The sequence below is a fragment of the Anolis carolinensis genome, chromosome 5 (assembly GCF_035594765.1).
Source record: "Anolis carolinensis isolate JA03-04 chromosome 5, rAnoCar3.1.pri, whole genome shotgun sequence".
Lineage (NCBI taxonomy): Eukaryota > Metazoa > Chordata > Lepidosauria > Squamata > Dactyloidae > Anolis > Anolis carolinensis.
The window spans coordinates 89737049-89757262 of NC_085845.1; the positions used below are offsets into that span (position 1 = coordinate 89737049).

Here is a 20214-nt window from a genome sequence, read left to right on the forward strand (position 1 = left end):
TTGTTTTGCTTTCCGGAATGAAAATGAAAGTATCAACCAAGTTCAGTTTTGAGCATCCGGTCATTTCCAAGAAAGCAGAAAATCCAGGGACCCAGCTCCTCCCTGTAAGCACAGAGATATACACCTTTGTTGCCTGTGGAACTATGCAAACTGCATTGTGGACTTTATTGTGCGGCATTCCGTGATAAGGCACAAACGGTAGGACTTCAGTGAGGAGCAATGGACTTCTTTTCAGAAATGGAAACATTCTTATTTAGAATCTTTGCCTTCTACTTTTATAGCCTCTTCTCGTGTTATAGGTGCTGCATTAGTTTCCAGTTTTGTTATGTTAAACAATTGTAGATCAAAGTTGGAGTTATATTTTACAAAGGACAGCTGCCTCTTGTCTTTTTCTATACTGTTTCTGCTGACAACTACAGTAGAGTCTCACTTATCCAACACTTGATTATCCAACATTCTGGATTATCCAACGCATTTTTGTAGTCAATGTTTTCAATATAACGTGATACTTTGGTGCTAGTTTTGTAAATACAGTAATTACAACATAACATTGCTGCGTATTGAACTACTTTTTCTGTCAAATTTGTTGTATAACATGATGTTTTGGTGCTTAATTTCTAAAACCATAACCTATTTTGATGTTTAAAAGGCTTTTTCTTAATCTCTCCTTATTATCCAACATATTCGCTTATCCAACGTTCTGCTGGCCCGTTTATGTTGGATAAGTGAGACTCTACTGTAGTATAAAATGACATGTAGAGATGTATGATGTCCTTGTGTTTAAGATTTTACCTGCAATTCATCTGCTGTTTGTGTCTTTTGACTTCCTCCCTGTGTGTTTGTTTATAATTATTTAATAAAATTCAGATTTTGTTCATAACAAAGAGAGAAAAGACTTGATATTGTTTTCAAAAAGTGGTGGAACTGTAATCAAGATTGATAGTGACGTGAATGCTTAGCTTCTAAACATCTAAATTTGAATCCCTGTATTTTCAGGCATATTAATAATAAATTAGATGTACCACCTTTTTTTCTGAAAAAAACTCCTCAATTAAAGACTTATATGGCAGGTAGGGATAACATTACCCTCTTGATATCAGGAGTCGTTTTACCTGAGGAATACAAATAAGGGAGAATTCAATTTTTGAAGCATTTACCCAAATTCACTCATTACATATAACAGATAGGAAGGATTTGAGGTGTCAAAAACAGTAAATTTCATATTCCTGTCTTATATTTTTCAATACTTCCTTATTTTTTCTTTTAGTTTCATAGAACATAAAGCAAAATAACAAATCTACCAAGTACCAAATCCATTGGAATCTGGAAGCAAAACCCAGAAATGACCTTCTTTCAGAAATTTGTGGCAAGATTGATGACAGCTATTCAATTTCTTATTAGACAGCAGAGCAACCTGCATTACAGGTAACTTTGAAAGGAACAGACTCTGGTAGATAACCTGTATCAGAATAGGAGACAGAGTGTTAGTTATAAGAAGTCCTTCCGTTCTTCTTCCTTCCTTTCCATTTTGTGTAAATCCATTTCACATCCTTAAATGTTTTAAAAATAATCCTCAAAACTTGACCAATCCGTCATTTTCAATCCTCTACCGGTGGGTTCTTTTAGTAAAAAAGTCAGTGAATCCATGTCCTTTATTTCAATAACTTTACTTCTCCAATCCTTCACCTCTGGTATTGTATCTATCTTCCATTGTTTTGCAAATACCATTCTTGCTGCTGTGGCAAAGTAAAAAGCTTTTCTTTGTTACGGTTAGCGAAAAGTTCTATGTCCAAGATTCCAAGTAGGTATTATTCTGGTTTCATAGAAAAGTCTTTGTTCAAAATTATTTGGCATTCTTTATGTATATTTTTCCAATAGTTCTTTGTCTCTTCACAAGTCCACCACATGTGGAAGTACGATCCTTCTTTTGCCTTGCATTTCCAACACTTGTTATCTGAATTTTTATACATCAATCCCAATTTTTTTGGCGTAATGTACCAGCGATGGAGTATTTTTAGCCAATTCTCCTTCAGATCTGTAGCATATGTAAATTTCATCTTGTTTTGTCAAATTTCCTCCCATTCTTTTAACTGTATTGGTCGCCCTATATTTCTGGCTTAAGGGATTAAGGAAAAGCCTATTAAACATCAAATTAGGTTATGATTTTACAAATTAAGCACCAAAACATCAGGTTATACAACAAATTTGACAGAAAAAGTAGTTCAATACACAGTAATGCTATGTAGTAATTACTGTATTTACGAATTTAGCACCAAAATATCATGATGTATTGAAAACATTGACTACAAAAATGCGTTGGATAATCCAGAACGTTGGATAAGTGAGACTCTACTGTAGCTTCAATCGCATTTTGAAATTAATAGCCCATATCTAATTCTCGGAATAATAGTTTAAAGAAGTCCCAATTTATATTATCAAAGGCTTTCTCCGCATCTAATGAGAGCAAAGCCAGTTCTTTTTGATGATTATTTTCATAGTATTCTAATGTGTCAGGAATGATCCTTACACTACCTTTGATGTTCCTATTAGGGAGAAGCCCGCCTGATCCTCCCCAATCCAGTTGGACAGAAAATTCTTTAATCTATTTGCCATGATACTCACAAAAATTTTATAATCTGAATTCAGTACGGAAATTGGACGATAATTTCCAACTTCTTCTGGATCTGTCCCTTCCTTGTATATCATAACAATTTCTGCTTTTTTCCAAGAATCTAGGATTTCTTTATCAGTTAATGCCTAATAGTGGTTTATAAAGACATAATATTGATACGGAATCTCAACAAGGAAAGAATATATTTACTCCCAAAATTAGTGGTTTAGCAAGATGTATGAAATCAATGCAATAGTGATTTGGAGTAAGGAATAATCTCCCAATCTTGTCTATATATATAAATGTGTTCTGACCGTTTTTACCTTAAAGCAAACAGAGAAACTACAACACCCAGAACCACGAAATTAAACAACACAACACAACTCCTTGTGGCTGGGTTTAAACAACTAAGCCACAATTCAGATAATGATCCCTGGCCCACACAAACCCAAAAACACACAAAAACCATGTGCGCTTGCGCTGGACAGGCCCAGCGCGCGAAAGTCACCCGCCCCACCCCCCTCCTCAATGCTCCCTCGTGCCCTCAAATGCTGGCCACCTCGACCGCAGCCATCTTGGCCAGTAGCCCCAGCACAGCAACGCTTGCTTTCTCGCCACTTCCCCAGGCTCTGCTAAGTGCCAGGGAAAGAGACCGGCAAAATCGCTGGTATTTACTCTCCTTCACATCCAGAACACAGGAGAGAGCGAAGGAGGAAACAAGGTGTACGACAGTGGCAGTTTCTTCTCTCCTTCTCTTCACACAAACGGCTGAGAGCTAAGTGGGTTTCCCGACTGGGGAGCTATCACGAAGGAGGGAAAGACGACAGCAAAAACACCGCTTATTTCTGTCCTGGACTTCTGAGACCTATCGATACAAACCAAACAGTCCAGACAGATGGCCATCCAACCGCCCCAAAAGGGGGGAGGGGCAGCGGGAGGGAGAAAAGTCCAGACACATGGCCATCCAACCGCCCCTAGAGGAGAGGGGGGAAGGGGAACGACGAAAGACGATCTAATGGCGGCGATGACGGAGCTCCCACTCAAAAGGGAATGACAGATATTTAAAAATGCTGCGCCACCACTGCCATAAGAGCCTCCCACTTCCTTTACCCCTCAAATTCTTCAAACCGTAAAACAGGACACAAAACAAACAGTCTAGACAGATGGCCATCCAACCACCCCAAAAGGGGGGAGGGGGAAAGGAAGAAAGAGGAAAGACGATTTAATGGTGGCGGCAGAGCTCCTGCGCAAAAGGGAATGACAGAAATTTAAAAACGCCGCACCGCCACCGCCATAACAGTCACCTGCTTGCTGTACCCCTCAACTTCTTCTGAGCATAAAACAGTACACAAACCAAACAGTCCGGACAGATGGCCATCCAACAGCTCTAATATCTTAAAATCCTAAGGTAGACAGAGACCCCTCAGGAAAAAACACTTCACATTCCATCTACCATAAAACAGGACAGAATCCAAACACTCCTGCCAGATAGCCATCCAATCTCTGTAATATCATAAAATCTTGACAAAATTACCACCTGCCAGCTGCAGAAGGCCACCTTACTGGGATCTACACAAATTATTCACCGATACATCACACAGTCCTAGACACTTGGGAAGTGTCCGATGTGTGATCCAGTACAACAGCCAGCAGAGTGTCTGCTGTGGACTCATCTTGTTGTGTTTCAAATAATAATAATAATAATAATAATAATAATAATAATAATAATAATAATAATAATAATAACTTTATTCTTGTATCACGCCTCCATCTCCCCGGAGAGACTCGGGGTGGCTAACATGAGGCCAAACCCGGATAATTACAATAAAACAGAATAAAATACATACTTAATACATAGAGTCTCACTTATCCAACATAAACCGGCCGGCAGAAGCTTGGATAAGCGAATATCTTGGATAATAAGGAGGGATTAAGGAAAAGCCTATTAAACATCAAATTAGGTTATGATTTTACAAATTAAGCACCAAAACATCATGTTATACAACAAATTTGACAGAAAAAGTAGTTCAATACGCAGTAATGTTATGTTGTAATTACTGTATTTATGAATTTAGCACCAAAATATAATGATATACAGTATTGAAAACATTGACTACAAAAATGGCTTGGATAATCCAGAACCTTGGATAAGTGAGACTCTACTGTAATATTAATAATATTATTTTGTAATACAATATAATACTAATAATACAATATAATAATATTAATTATATATTACATTTAATATTAATAATATTACAATATATAGATATGGTACAATATGGTAATTTATTGCCAGTATTGTGCTATGCTAATAATATAATATTGTATGTAAATTTAATTTGTAAGCCGCTCTGAGTCCCCTTCGGGTGAGAAAGACGGGATATAAATGTATTAAATAAATAAATAAATAAATAAATAAAATCCTAGGACTGTCACAAACCCCACAGGAGCAACCACTTCAACTTACTTCTAACATAAAACAGGACACAATCAAAACAATCCTCACAGATGGCCATCCAAACTCTGTAATAATAACAGTAAAAAGATCAACCACACTCACCACAGTCAGACATCAAGTTTAACCACAAACCAAAGACAACACTGATCCCAAACAATCTTCACTTGAGACGAAACTTGACGAAGATAACAGACTTCAAGTACTACTACTGATGTAAGTATAAAGGAGGGGGGAGATCACAGCATAAAAACAACCTAATACATACTGACCAATACCACCAGACTATGCCACAGCAACGCGTGGCGGGGCACTGCTAGTATATTATATAAACATTCTTTGGGGCTTCACAAGAAACATTTGCTTCAAAAAGGACCTCTTACTGCTCAGGGGGTGCTTTGATTGTTAGGTAAATATACTTTTTGCCATCTTCTCTCTATGTATTAATGATTACTTTTTTTCTTTCCATTTGGATACAGGATGACATACAGGATACATACCAGGATGTTCTTCACGTTTTTTCCAGTAATGATATTCCAAAGCCTGGGGATATGATTCAATTTCAGATGCCTTTCTTCCAACATTGGGGCATCTATGTGGGAGACGGAAATGTGGTTCATTTTGGATGGCCAGGTAATATGAGAGGAGAAGGAGGAGACAGGGACAGTAAGCATAAAACATGAGCATAATAGTAAGAGATCTGAAGAGAGAAAAAATAGAATAAAATTCCTAGTTCCTATTGCCAATCTGGTATTGATTTAAATAGAACATAATAACTTTATTGTCATTGTACAACAAAATTAAATGCCACCCCAATCTATATATATAAAAGGGTAATGAAATTTCGGCCTAGGACAAAACAACAAAACTACACATCCCAGAAACACTAAACTTAGCAGCACAACCCCTCATCCATGCCTCTACGTTCATACAACAAAAAGAAAAGAAAAATAAAGTCCTAATTAGAGGGAGAGGTATAATTGGGTTGTTGTATGTCTTTCGGGCTGTGTGGCCATGTTCCAGAAGCATTCTCTCCTGACGTTTCGCCCACATCTATGGCAGGCATCCTCAGAGGTTGTGAGGTTTTTCAAATGACCCGGGCACCGCTGGGTCTCCAAGCTAGTCTATATATATAAAAGGGTAATGAAATTTCAGCCTAGGACAAAACAACAAAACTACAAATCCCAGAAACACTAAACTTGGCAGCACAACCCCTCATCCATGCCTCTACGTTCATACAACAAAAAGAAAAGAAAAATAAAGTCCCAATTAGAGGGAGAGGTATAATTGTTTTTATCCAATTGCTGCCAGTTAAAAGACTAAGCTCCGCCCACTTGGTCTCCTAGCAACCCACTCAGCCCAGAGGATAGGCAGAGTTAGGCCTCACTTAGGCCTCTTCCACACTGCCTATAAAATATAGATTATCAGATTTGAACTGGATTATATGGCAGTGTAGACTCAAGGCCCTTCCACACAGCTATATAACCCATTTATAATCTTATATTATCTGCTTTGAACTGGATTATCTTGACTCCATACTGCCATATAATCCATTTCAGTGTGCAGTCGGACACAGCTGGACTTAATGTCAGGAGAAAACCTTTACCCTTTACCTTAACTACCACCAATTCCTCAATACTTTATTTCCCATACCACCATACTTTGCCACTCCCATCCTTCTACATTGTAATTACAATTGCACAACCCCTAATGCCATCAGTGTGAAACCTTATCTCTAGGATAAAATTTCTCAGCCTATTTGTCCTTGTTTTTATCATCCCAAAACAAATTTGACTATGAAAAATCATAGTCTCCATTTTTATAATTGCTATATTATGACCATTCACTGAATGCTGCAGATGATGTGTTGCATCAGTTCAAATATATAAACACTAGCTGTGCCCGGCCACGCATTGCTGTGGCAAAGTATGGTGGTATGGGAAATAAAGTATTGAGGAATTGATGGTAGTTAAGGTAAAGGGTAAAGGTTTTCCTCTGACATTAAGTCCATTATAAATGGGTTATATAGCTGTGTGGAAGGGCCTTGAGTCTACACTGCTATATAGTCCAGTTCAAATCAGATACTCTGTATTTTATAGGCAGTGTGAAAGAGGCCTAAGTGAGGCCTAACTCTGCCTGTCCCCTGGGCTGAGTGGGTTTCTAGGAGACCAAGTGGGCGGAGCTTAGCCTTCTAACTGGCAGAAATTGGATAAAAACAATTATTCCTCTCCCTCTAATTGGGACTTTATTTTTCTTTTCTTTTTGTTGTATGAACGTAGAGGCATGGATGAGGGGTTGTGCTGCCAAGTTTAGTGTTTCTGGGATTTGTAGTTTTGTTGTTTTGTCCTAGGCTGAAATTTCATTACCCTTTTATATATATAGACTAGCTTGGAGACCCAGCGGTGCCCGGGTCATTTGAAAAAGGCATTGTTTGCCTGTGTTCCAAGTGTAGCCTATATTCAGTGTCAGCTGGGTTCAGTGGGTGCGGGTGAGCTCCACCTCCCATATGCAAGTCCCATTGTCCAGTGTCCATCCCTCTCCAAACAGAGCCAGTATGTAGAGTAGGTCATGGGGGCTCCATGTACCATGTTTGGTCTTGATCAGTCATTTGTGTGGGTCGCCGTGCTATCAGGAAGTGAGTGAAGGTATTGGAAGTCCCATCGTGCATGGTCCATCGTCCTCCAAACTGCACCTGGGTGTAGAGTGAGTCCATCCTCTGTCAAAGTGCTGCAGCATGTGAAGTGTGTCATTTGGGATATGTGTGCCTGGTTTGGTTCAGTTCTGTGATTTGTGGCAGTTGCTGTGGTGTGAAGAAGTGAGGGAAGGTACTGCAAATTCCATCATCCTTGGTCCATCCTGCCCCAATATACATCAGGATGTAAAGGGGGCCACAGGGGTTCTGTGTGCCAAGTTTGGTCCATTTCCATCATTGGTGGGCATTGCAGTAGTGTGTGGAAGTGAAAATGTTTGAAAGTAGTGCAAATCCCATCCTCCATGGCCCATCATCCCCCAAACGGCACCAGGACATAAAATGGGTCATAGGGGTTATGTGTGCCAAGTTTGGGCCACGTCAGTGATTCCTGGCAGTCACAGTGGCCTGTGAAAGTGGCGGCCAATCAGAAAGCTGCCACATACTCGCAAACAAACATATTCCGCCAGGCCAATCAAAACGCTGATACATACAAACACTGACTTTTATTATATACTAGCTTGGGGACCCGGCGGTGCCCAGGTTATTCGTAGACGGCATTGAGTTGTTTTGGATATTTTGAATGGGCCCATTTGTGCAGATCTGTGGCTGATGGGGTTTTCAGTGGGAGGCAATTTGGGTGAAGGTACTGCAAATCCCATTATCCTTTGTCTATCCTCCCACAAACTGCTGCAGGGTGTAAAGTGTGTCATCTGGGATATGTGTGCTGAGTTTGGTTCAGTTGTGTCGTTTGTGGCAGTTGCAGTGATCTCAGGAAGTGAGTGAAGGTATTGCAAATCCCATCATCCATGGTCCGTTGTCCCCCCAAACCACATCAGGATGTAAAGTGCGTGAAAGGGAGTATGTGTGGCAAGTTTTGTCTTTATCAGTCATTGTTGTGGGTTGCTGTGGTCTCAGGAAGTGAGTGAAGGTACTGTAAATCCCATCATCCTTGGTCTTTTGACCCTCAAACTGCAGTAGGGTCATGTGGGGCATATGTGTGAAGTATGGTTATGATGCGTCATTGGATAGAGTAACAGTGGACAGCAGAAGGGAAAACATTTGAAAGTACTGCAGATCCCATCATCCATGGTCCATCCTCTCCCACACCACATCAGGGTGTAAAGTGGGGTACATAGCATCTGTGTGCCAAAATTGGTGTAGTTGTTTCAGTCATGCGTGTCTCAATGGTCTGTGGGAGGTGAATCAAGGGAAGGTACTGTAAATCCCATAATCATTGGTCCATCCTCCTCCAATTGGCACCAGGATGTAAAGGGGGTCACGGGGGCTCTGTGTGCCAAATGTGGTCCAGATCCATCACAGGTGAGCACCACAGTGGTGTGTGGGAGCTGAAGCATTTGAAACTACTGCAAATCCCATCATCCATTGTCCAGCCTGCACCAAATGGCACCAGGAGATAAAATGGGTCATGGGGGTTCTGTGTGCCAAGTTTGGTCCTAATCCGTCATTAGTTAGAGTAACAGTGGTCTGTCAGAGACAAAGTGTTTGAAAGTACTGCAAATCCCATAATCCTTGGTCCATCCTCCCCCAAACTGCTGCAGCATGTGAAGTGTGTCATTTGGGATATGTGTGCCAAGTTTGGGTCTGTTCTGTGATTCGTGGCAGTTGCAGTGGACTCTAGAAGTGGGTGAAGGTACTGGAAGTCCCATAATTCTTGGTCTGTCCTTCCCCAAACTGCCCCAGGATATAAAGGGGGTCATGGAAGTTCTGCGTGCCAAGTTTTGTCCAGTTACGTGACTGGTGGGCATCGCAGTGGTCTGTGGAAGGCAAAGCAATTAAAAGTACTGCAAAGTACTCCATGGCCCATCATCCCCCAAACGGCACCAGGACATAAAATGGGTCATGGGGGTTATGTGTGCCAAGTTTGGGCCAGGTCCGTCATTCGTGGCGGTCACAGTTGTCTGTGAAAGTGGGAGCCAATCAGAACGCTGCCACATACTCGCAAACAAACATTGACTTTTATTATATACTAGCTTGGAGACCCAGCGGTGCCCGGGTCATTTGAGAAAGGCATTGTTTGCCTGTGTTCCAAGTGTAGCCTATATCCAATGTCAGCTGGGTTCAGTGGGTGCGGGTGAGCTCCAACTCCCGTATGCAAGTCCCATCGTCCAGTGTCCATCCCCCTCCAAACAGAGCCAGTATGTAGAATAGGTCATGAGGGCTCCATGTACCATGTTTGGTCTTGATCAGTCATTTGTGTGGGTCGCGGTGCTCTCAGGAAGTGAGTGAAGGTATTGGAAGTCCCATCGTCCATGGTCCATCATCCTCCAAACTGTACCTGGGTGTAGAGTGAGTCATGGGTGTTCTCTGTTTGAAGTTTGGTCTTGATGAGACATTGATGGGGGTGACAGTGGTTTCGGGAAGTGAATGAATATACTGCAAGTCCCATCATCCAAGGTCCAAGCTCTTTCAAACCTCACCAAGATGTAGAGTGGGCCATGGTGGCTCTATGTGCCAAGTTTGGTCTTGATCAGTCATTGGTGGGGGTCACAGTAGTCCCAGGAAGTGACTGAAGATATTGTAAGTCCCCTCATCCACGGTCCCTCTTCCCCCAAACTGCACCAGGATGTAAAGTGGGCTACCCTGCACCTGCGTGTCAAGTTTGATACAGTTTTGTCATTCATGGGCATCACAGTGGTTTGTGGGAGGTGAATAGGATGAATGTACTGCAAATCCCATAATCCTTGGTCCACCCTCCGTCAAACTGCTGCAGCATGTGAAGTGTGTCATTTGGGATATGTGTGCCTGGTTTGGTTCAGTTGTGTGATTTGTGGCAGTTGCTGTGGTCTCAAGAAGTGAGGGAAGGTACTGCAAATTCCATCATCCTTGGTCCATCCTGCCCCAATATACATCAGGATGTAAAGGGGTTGACAGGAGTTCTGTGTGCCAAGTTTGGTCCATTTCTATCATTGGTGGGCATTGCAGTAGTCTGTGGGAGTGAAAGTGTTTGAAAGTACTGCAAATCCCATCATCTGTGGTCCATCCTCCCCCAAATGGCAGCAGGTCATAAAGTGCATTGTGGGGATGAAGTGTGCCAAGTTTGGTGCAGATCCGTCATTCCTGTTGGTCTCAGTGGCCTGGGATAGTGGCGGCCAATCAAAACGCGAGCACATATTCCGCCAGGCCAATCAAAACGCTGATACATACTCCGATTTCACTTTTATTATATATATAGAATAGATATAGATATAGATATAGAATATAGATTAAGTATAGGGAGGACATTTTGATTCCCTAACTGCATCTCACTCTTAAGAGATATGTCTCATTAAAAAAAAAAAACAACAAAAACCCAAGACCTTGTTTTACCCAAAAGTTGCTATTTTTGCAGGATGCTACAGTGCTAAATTTGAGGTAAAGCAGTCAAGGTAAACCCATCCTTAAAAATTGCCCATCAGAAAGATAGATTGGGACTAAATATGTCTTTGTGCATGCAGGTGTGTGTATCAATTGACAAATAGATGTATGTTTCAGAGCATTATGTTATTATGAATCCTTTCATAAGCTAAACATCTCACATCCTGTTTTTTCAGCTGTTCGGCTTCTTCCATTTGAGTACGAAGTCCGAAAAGACCATGTGAAGGAAGTATCACTGGCAATTTCCTTTGGCGTATACAACAAATTCGATAAATACTATCCTCCACTGCCTCCAGAACGTGTAGTAAAAAGAGCTGAATACATGGTGGGCAAGACCATGAGGTATTATCCTGGTTCAGCCAATTGTGAGCACTTTGCCACGATGATGAGATACGACATCACCAGATCAGGCCAGGTACATCTACCACATATCTTATTTTCTGCTTGGGCCTTGTTCAGACTTAATGATAAACCATAATGAAAAATTTCCAAGTGTTAGTATATCTTACTTCCAGGATTAGAGATGTCACATTTCTGAATATCAGGTGTTTGGAAATACAAATGGGAGGCTACATGTGCCGTCGCGCCTGGGGCTGTAAACTCTTAGTGAAAGAGGCATGGACGTGACATCTTTCCCCAGGGGATTGCTTCTTGCCCTCCTTTAGGGAAACTGGAACTCCCAAGGACCAAAACACTGTAGTTAACTCAAAAACTGGGTTTATTCTTCACAAAGGGGGTAAAAGAAAATATACATTACAGTCTTTGATTGTTTAAGTCCATGAAGCTTGTCCAGATCCCTCTTTCTCTGGCTGTGAATGCCGGAGCAAACTCAGCCTCAGTCCAATGACCTATATCTGAAGACAAGAGTCTTCCTCTGTTGCCAAAGGACTGATGTGAAGGCGCTTGAGACTCCTCAACGTTGTTCAGGTTGGCCCTGAACATGAAGTGTGAGTCCCAAGGGTAAGAACCTCAGAATTGGTGCTGAGAGGTAACTTTTGAAGGGCTTTCAGAGCCAAGCCTCTCTTTCACGTCCATCCGATAGAGTGGAATGAAAAGGAGGAAACACAGTCCTACTCCAGGAAGAGGTGGAGCCAAACAGTTTTGCTGAGTGAGCAATATAACAGGTACAAACAACATTGATTGACAGATATAAATAACCAATCCAACTACATTTACAGGGTAAGGGCAAAATCAGGCATGATACAACAATTCAAATCTTGAAACTTATAGTTTGACATATAGATGGCGCCACTCGCGCCGTCACACTCCCGGCCTAGATTTCCGGACTTTCGGAAATCTAAACAAAATGGAGTTAAATACCTTTAACTCTAATAACTCTAAGACTGTATGTCTTGTGAAAATAACATAACCATGTCGCTAATAGGCCTGTCAAACAAAGAAACCTTTTCGTTAGAGACGACCTTAACCTGGGCCTTGCCCACTCTATTGTCAAAGCTAGGATATAATTTTGACACAATACCCTTAGCCCATTGGTATCTAGGAGCATCTTTTGTTTAAGTAACACCAAATCCCCAACCTTTACGTTGGCACCTAACAATCCAAAACCCATAGTTTCTTAGGGCAGACTGAGTAATTGACCTTCCTTGGTGTTTGACTTTTGTGTGGAAATGCTGTGTCAACAGCAGAGCTATGTGGCTATGGTGTGGCAAAATAAAAGGATTTTTAACACAGGATCTAATCTTTGCTCTTTTTAGTCTACCTCCAACCCTAAGGAGACCCTCATTGTCCAGGAAGGGGTTCAAGTCCTTTAAACAACTATTTTTGGGCAAGGATGCTTTTCTTTCTAGAAAAGCTATTTCTTCTAAAAAACACTGTCTTTGAGTGGATCTCAGGATGACTGTTGAGGCTTTTGAAAGATCTTGGGGCTGAATTGCACCACTGTTTTTTGTAGTGATGTAATGTATGAGCCTGGCAATGGCTGCCTGAAGTCTAGTCCGTTTTGAAAATCTTTCAAACTTGGCTGGATTTAAACCTTGCCTTGATAAGTCTTGGCCATCGATGGTAGATTTGCAGGACTGAATTTCTGGCAACTCAGTGTCTTTGAGCACGGAAATGCTTTCTGGAAAGGAAGGATTTTGAAGACATTTGGGTCCAGTGATCCAGGATGACTTGGACAACTTTGCGGCTGATGTTCCTCGGGATGTCACATCTGCCGGATTTTCTGAAGTGGATATGTAATGCCACTGCTCTTCTCCCTCCGCACACACGCTGGCTGGTTCAGCGTAGTTGCTTCTGAAGAGGTCTTCCACAAACTGGGTGATCTGGGTCTTTACCTTCGGATCCTTTAGCATCCTTCTTCTTAAGGACAGGAGACGATGAAGGGCAACATCTCTGTTGTTGGGTTGAGATGGTCTTTCCGGCTTGAAAGGTAAAGGTGCTATCCAATTACCTTCAGGGTCTTGAGTGACTTGGTTGTTCATCGTCTCAAGAAACTTCTGATCATTTTTAGAGAAGGCTGTTTGCTCATCTCTCTCTGTGACTTCGATGATGGGAGAGTAATCTGGCATTACTCCCTGGCAGCAAACTGAGATGTGGCTGGCACATCCTTGCATTAGTGAAGGCCTTTTAGTGACAGGCTGGAACATCTTGTTCAGGCAGACTGGGCCTAACACCGTCCATCCTAAAGGCAACTGCTGGGCCATGGGTGATCCCTTAGGACCTTCAATCTGGTTGCTAACACGGAACAGTGTGGGACAATTTGCACCGATAAGCATTACGATGTCTGTTTCTAAGTCCAAAGCTGGAATTAGGTCTTGAATACCTCTGAGATGAGGATGGGCTTGTACCACCTCCTTCGTGGCTATCTGTTCTTTGTTCCTGGGAATCAGGCTGCATTCTATAAGGTCAGGAAGATCGTATCTGACCTTTTGTCCGACAGGCGAGATTTTGAACTTTGTTGCAACTCTGCCATTCATCTTATTCTTTCCAGAACAAGTGGATATGGTGTATTCTATTGTCTCTGTATGAAGGTCAAACATGTTGAAGAACTCTGGGGTTGCAAGAGATGCGTCACTTTGGGCATCCAAGGCGACGTAGACCCTTTTCTTATTCCATGGCTGCTTGTCTGGATACACCTCTGCCAGGCAGATTGGGTGGCAAATCCTTGGCTTGTGGCTATTTTGACAAAGCTTGGTGCAGGCAACCGCAGGAGCCTTGAGGGCTACCTGAGGTTCTGTAGGCTTTTGGTCTTCTTTGGTTTCTTCTTTGGCAGGAGAATTTGACTTTGCTTTGAATTGAGGGGAATCGAAGTTGTGCATTGCAGAGCAATGCTTGATGCTGTTGCAGTGTTGGCATTTAACCTTTTCTTTGCAGTCTTTGGAGAAGTGAATAGTGGCGCCGCAGCATCTAAAGCACACCTTGGCCTTTTGAATTATTTGAAGTCGTTCTTTGTAAGGCTTCTTTGCGAACTCTCTGCATTCAGCTAGGCTGTGTGGCCTTTGATGAATGGGACAGGATATGGTGTTGTTGCTGACTGGTTGAGCAGAAGTTGCAGGAGTTGCATCTGTCATCTTGACACTCAAGTTCCTTCTAAGATCTTTGCCCTGGGCTTTGTCTTCTTTGGAGGTCTTTTCAGGCTTTAGGTCTTGGTACAAAGCGAGAAGACCTGTTTGAGGGTCATTCCTCTCGCGGGCTGCTCTAGTGACGAAATCCACCAAAAAAGTGAAGGGCGGGTATACATTTGCATTCTCCTCTTTGTACTTGAACACCTGTTTCCCCCAAGCTTCTCGAAGAGGAAAAGGAAGTTTGCAGAGAATGGCACTCTGCGACGTGTGCTGGTCCAGACATGCTAAACCTGGCAGCTCTGGATTTCCTTTGGCTGAAGCTAGCTCTAGTAAAAGATCACTAAAGTCCCAAAGCTGTTTGCAATCTTTCATCTTCAGTGATGGGAACCTGTTGAGTCGATCCATGAGGGACGCTTCTATCTCAGGGCTCGCACCGAAGCGCTGGTCCAAGCGAGACCACGCTGTGGACAAAGCTCTTTGGGGGTCTGCTACATGAGCAGCATAAAGTCTTTTTACTTGCTCAGCTGAGCTGGGTCCAAGCCACGCCATAAGAAGGGACAGTTCTTCATCCGCTTCTAGCTTGAAATCTCGAATGGCCCTCATGAAGGTGATTTTCCACAGAAGGTAGTCATCCGGTCGGTCAGTGAATTTCTGGACGCCTTTGTCTCTGATGTCTCTTCTTGGATTTCTCAAGAGGGAACCCAATTGAGACTCCAGTGTGTAAGGGTACATCTGAGGAGTGTGATGTGGCGTGACAAACTCAATGTTCTTCGGTTGAACACATCTTTTCGCGATGGTAGGCGATGCTGGGTTCAGCAGATCGCTGGCAGGCAGCACCTCTGAAGCCTTCATCTTCAGCGATGGGAGAATTGACTTGGTATGCAGGGATGAATGTGGTGGTTCACTCCCGGCCATGCCTTGCCAATGTGGATGGACATCTGGATGTTGTTGAAAGACGTCATCCATTCGTTCCCAAGTAGACAGGTGGTATCTCTGAGGCCTAAGTGCAGGAATGGACTCTGACAGAGATGGCACTCTCCCGGCCGTGCTTTGCTGTACTTCTGAGGAATGGGCTGGCCTTGAAGTCGCGAACACTGGAACAGATGAGCGATCTTCAAGGTGGCAAAAGGAGATATGACTCTGCACTACAGGTGGTGCCAGTTGCAGGTGTGCTGAAACCTTTGCTGTAGGCTCTTGTGTTGGCAGGAAACTAAGGTTTTCTTGGGTTAGTTCCTGTGATAGGGCTTTGGCTAGAACGTTAGCTCTGACTATCTTTTGTGCTGTGTCTCTTTTTACTTGAAGCAGATCTAGATCCCGTTGCAGTTCATCTTGCTTGGCTTCAGCCATTGCAAGCTCTATTTCTCTCTGGGCCCTGGCCTGTGCTAGGTCAGCTTCTTGTTGGGCCCTAGCCTGCGCTAGAAGCAGTTTCTGCTTGGCTTTAGCCTGTTGAAGGAGGAGTTCCTCTTCATTGAAGGCAAAGTCTTGCCTAGCCATTTCTGCAGACGCCTCTGCTTCTAAAACCTCTTTTCTAATTTTCAAACGGACAGCCTCTCTGTTGTAGTGGGCTGCTTTGGAAGAAGTACTGATGAATGAGTGTGTGGATTGGGAGGAACTGCTATGCCTAGATGAATGCTTGGATTTAAGGCTAGCATTAGATGGAATCTTGAGCAGACTGGATCTAAGGCTTACACATGGGGAGCCTTGAACCCTTTCTTCTGCACCTTCTACAAGGGGGGATTTGACCCTTGTCTGCAAAATCTCATTGCTATGACTTGCCATTATGAAATTCAAAAGGAAACTTATCCCAAGTTTCAAACAGTACAAAAATGCAATACTATATAACTATACAATTAAAGGCACACAAAAAGGGCAATGCAATACTTTAAACAAGACAATTAAAACAGCTGCTTAACTGAGAAGTTAAGCCTGGGCTTTCATAAACTTGCAGCAGGCTTTGAAGAAATGGCAGGAACTGCAGAAGGTTGGAATTTATTGCTTTGCAAACTGGTTTCTGGAAGAGGCTTGGTTGCTGTAAAGGCTGGCTTCTGGAGAAATGTATCTACTTTGCAGAAACCTGGATTTTGCTGCAGTTGCAAGAGCTGGATGTAGCGATTTGCTGGCTAGCTTGGGAAACAGAAAAGGCGGGAAACCTAGCCAATGTTTCAATTTTGCAAAGGCTTGGCTTCTAGCAAAATGTATCCACTTTGCAGAAAGCTTGATCTTGCTGCAAATGTCTCAATTTGCAAAGGCTTGCTTCAGATGCAAAAAGGGCGGGAAAACTAGCAAAATGTATCAACTTTGCAGAAGGCTTGAACTTGCTGCAGCTGCAAGAGCTGAATGTAGCAATTTGCTGGTGGCTTGAGATGCAAAAAGAGCGGGAAAGCTTGCAAATGTCTCAATTTTGTGAAGGCTGGGCTTCCCTCTGAAGGCAAAGGCAGGCTTCTTTTGACTTCTTTATCTTTAGGAGACTATGGGCTTGGCAAATTCAAGGCCCTTCCACTCCTTCTTTCCCCTTCTTAGCACTTCTGGAAGGCTTCTTTCAGCAGTTCTGGAAAAGAAGGCTCCTCTCTCAGTACTCCTGGAAAAGAAGGCTTCTCTCAGCACTGTGCCGTCGCGCCTGGGGCTGTAAACTCTTAGTGAAAGAGGCATGGACCCTGATCTTTCCCCAGGGGATTGCTTCTTGCCCTCCTTTAGGGAAACTGGAACTCCCAAGGACCAAAACACTGTAGTTAACTCAAAAACTGGGTTTATTCTTCACAAAGGGGGTAAAAGAAAACATACATTACAGTCTTTGATTGTTTAAGTCCATGAAGCTTGTCCAGATCCCTCTTTCTCTGGCTGTGAATGCCGGAGCAAACTCAGCCTCAGTCCAATGACCTATATCTGAAGACAAGAGTCTTCCTCTGTTGCCAAAGGACTGATGTGAAGGCGCTTGAGACTCCTCAACGTTGTTCAGGTTGGCCCTGAACATGAAGTGCGAGTCCCAAGGGTAAGAACCTCAGAATTGGTGCTGAGAGGTAACTTTTGAAGGGCTTTCAGAGCCAAGCCTCTCTTTCATGTCCATCCGATAGAGTGGAATGAAAAGGAGGAAACACAGTCCTACTCCAGGAAGAGGTGGAGCCAAACAGTTTTGCTGAGTGAGCAATATAACAGGTACAAACAACATTGATTGACAGATATAAATAACCAATCCAACTACATTTACAGGGTAAGGGCAAAATCAGGCATGATACAACAATTCAAATCTTGAAACTTATAGTTTGACATATAGATGGCGCCACTCGCGCCGTCACACTACACATCACTTGTTTGTGGGTGTATGTAGGTATCTGTCTGGGTACCGTAAGAGCAGATTAGACAAAAGAAAGACCTTTCTGCTGCAGAGTTTACACATATTATATGACTTTCTTCACCTTTATGTCAAGTATTTAGTAAAAGTAAATATGACTTCTTGAACTATGATTTCTGATGCATACATGCACCACTTTTCTCACTATTTGAAAATGCTGATGAAATGTTTGATTCTTGAAATGTCTTTGGATAAAACTTATGGAAAGAGGTTTCTTATCACACTTAGGAGATGCTCTATAGCAGAGCTTCTTAAACTGTGTAGGTTTCAATGTGGAGGTCATGAAAATTTTGGCAACAGTAAAAAGTATCTGGAGCCTCCGGTGGCTCAGTGTGTTAAAGTGCTGAGATGCTGAACTTGCAGACTGAAAGGTCCCAGGTTCAAATTCGGGGAGCGGAGTGAGCGCCCACTGTTAGCTCCAGCTTCTGCCAACCTAGCGGTTTGAAAACATGCAAATGTGAGTAGATCAATAGGTACCACTCCGGCGGGAAGGTAATGGCACTCCATGCAGTCATGCCGGCCACATGACCTTGGAGGTGTCTATGGACAACGCCGGCTTTTTGGCTTAGAAATGGAGATGAACACCAACCCCCAGAGTTGGTCACGACTGGACTTAACGTCAGGGGAAAACCTTTACCTTTATCTTATGTATATACCTATACACCTGAGGTCATATAAAAATTTCTCAGGCGAAAAGGGATCGCCATATGGAAAACGTTTAAGAAGTCCTGCTCTATAGCATAGGACTGCTCACCCACTTGCAACATTACATATAATTCAGTTATTTCCATACACTTTCGCCTGCTCTAACAAGACCTGAGCTTCGAAATGTATTTTAAAAGCCAATGGAAGAAGAAAAAAAAAACATTGTCTTGTCTCATTTGTCCCTATTAATAATAATATATAGTATTATGTTACCTGTAACATAGGCAACTATATACCCCTCCAGATGTTACTAGACTGTAATGCTCAACATTCCACATCACTGGCCAAACTGGGTTGGGCTGCTGGAGCTACAAGCCATTAGATTGCCAGGATACACAATTCATATCCCCCTCAAATAAATAAATGTTATTCAGCACTCAAATGCAATATTTACTCCATTTCCATTAAAACAATTAAAAGCAATGACAACAAGTAACATTATTCAAAAAGGTAAAGGTAAAGGTAAAGGTTTCCCCTGACGTTAAGTCCAGTCGCGTCCGACTCTGGGGGTTGGTGCTCATCTCCATTTCTAAGCCAAAGAGCCGGCGTTGTCTGTAGACACCTCCAAGGTCATGTGGCCGGCATGACTGCATGGAGCGCCGTTACCTTCCTGCCGGAGCAGTACCTCTTGATCTACTCACATTTGCATGTTTTCGAACTGCTAGGTTGGCAGGAACTGGGGCTAATAGCGGGTGCTCATTCCGCTCCCGGGATTTGAACCTGGGACCTTTTGGTCCGCAAGATCAGCAGCTCAGCGCTTTAACACACTGTGCCACCAGAGGCCCCTATTCAAAAAGAAAAATGTTAAAATGCATGATGTGCAAGCTCTGAATAAGATATGTTATGAAGCATTGCTTTATATATTATGTGCTAATTATTTTTAAGGCAGAGAGATTCTACTTTCACGTGGATCCAGATTTCGTGAAACAGATCAAAAGATGGCTAGCTGAAATCAACGAGTAGGCAAACTGGTGAGTGTATCTTAAAACTTCCAAAGACAGAAGCATCTGACTTTCATAGCAGTGAACCCATTAAAAAAACTTGCCTAATCTACCTCATTCAAGGTGCATCTTGCCTGTCACCTTACAATGAGACAAGATAGAAGGGAAGGTATTTGATACTGCTTGGCATGATTTTATTAAGACAATGTCTATTGATTTGCTTGGTTGGAGAGCATAGTTATGCTACAATTAATGACTACAAGCATGAAAAAGTTCTTACTTCAGACATAAACAATTGTTTTATCCAAGTTTCTAAACTGTGCTCCTCCAAGTGTTTTGAACTTCAGCTCCCAGAAATTCCAACCAGCTTACCAGCTGTTAGTAATTGTGGGAGATGAAGTCCAAAATATCTGGAGGAGTATAGTTTGAGAACCACTGCTCTATCCACTTTTTAAAAATTGGACAGAGTCCAACTTCAAGGTGAAGAATATTCTGAAGGCTCCAGATAATGGCTCTGTAAATTATTAGCTCACTGGGAGAAAATCAGGTTCCCACCACC

At 42.5% G+C, this 20214-nt stretch overlaps 1 protein-coding gene across 1 annotated transcript; it reads left to right on the forward strand.

The window, feature by feature from the left end:
* Window positions 1-5: 5 nt before the first annotated feature.
* Window positions 6-19814, forward strand: LOC134299312 (phospholipase A and acyltransferase 3-like). The gene is made up of 5 exons (XM_062981776.1): window positions 6-198; window positions 1268-1366; window positions 5549-5702; window positions 11313-11551; window positions 19600-19814. Exons 2-5 carry the CDS (start codon window positions 1343-1345, stop codon window positions 19675-19677), a joined length of 495 nt encoding a protein of 164 aa, XP_062837846.1. The 5' UTR covers window positions 6-198; window positions 1268-1342; the 3' UTR covers window positions 19678-19814.
* Window positions 19815-20214: the final 400 nt, after the last annotated feature.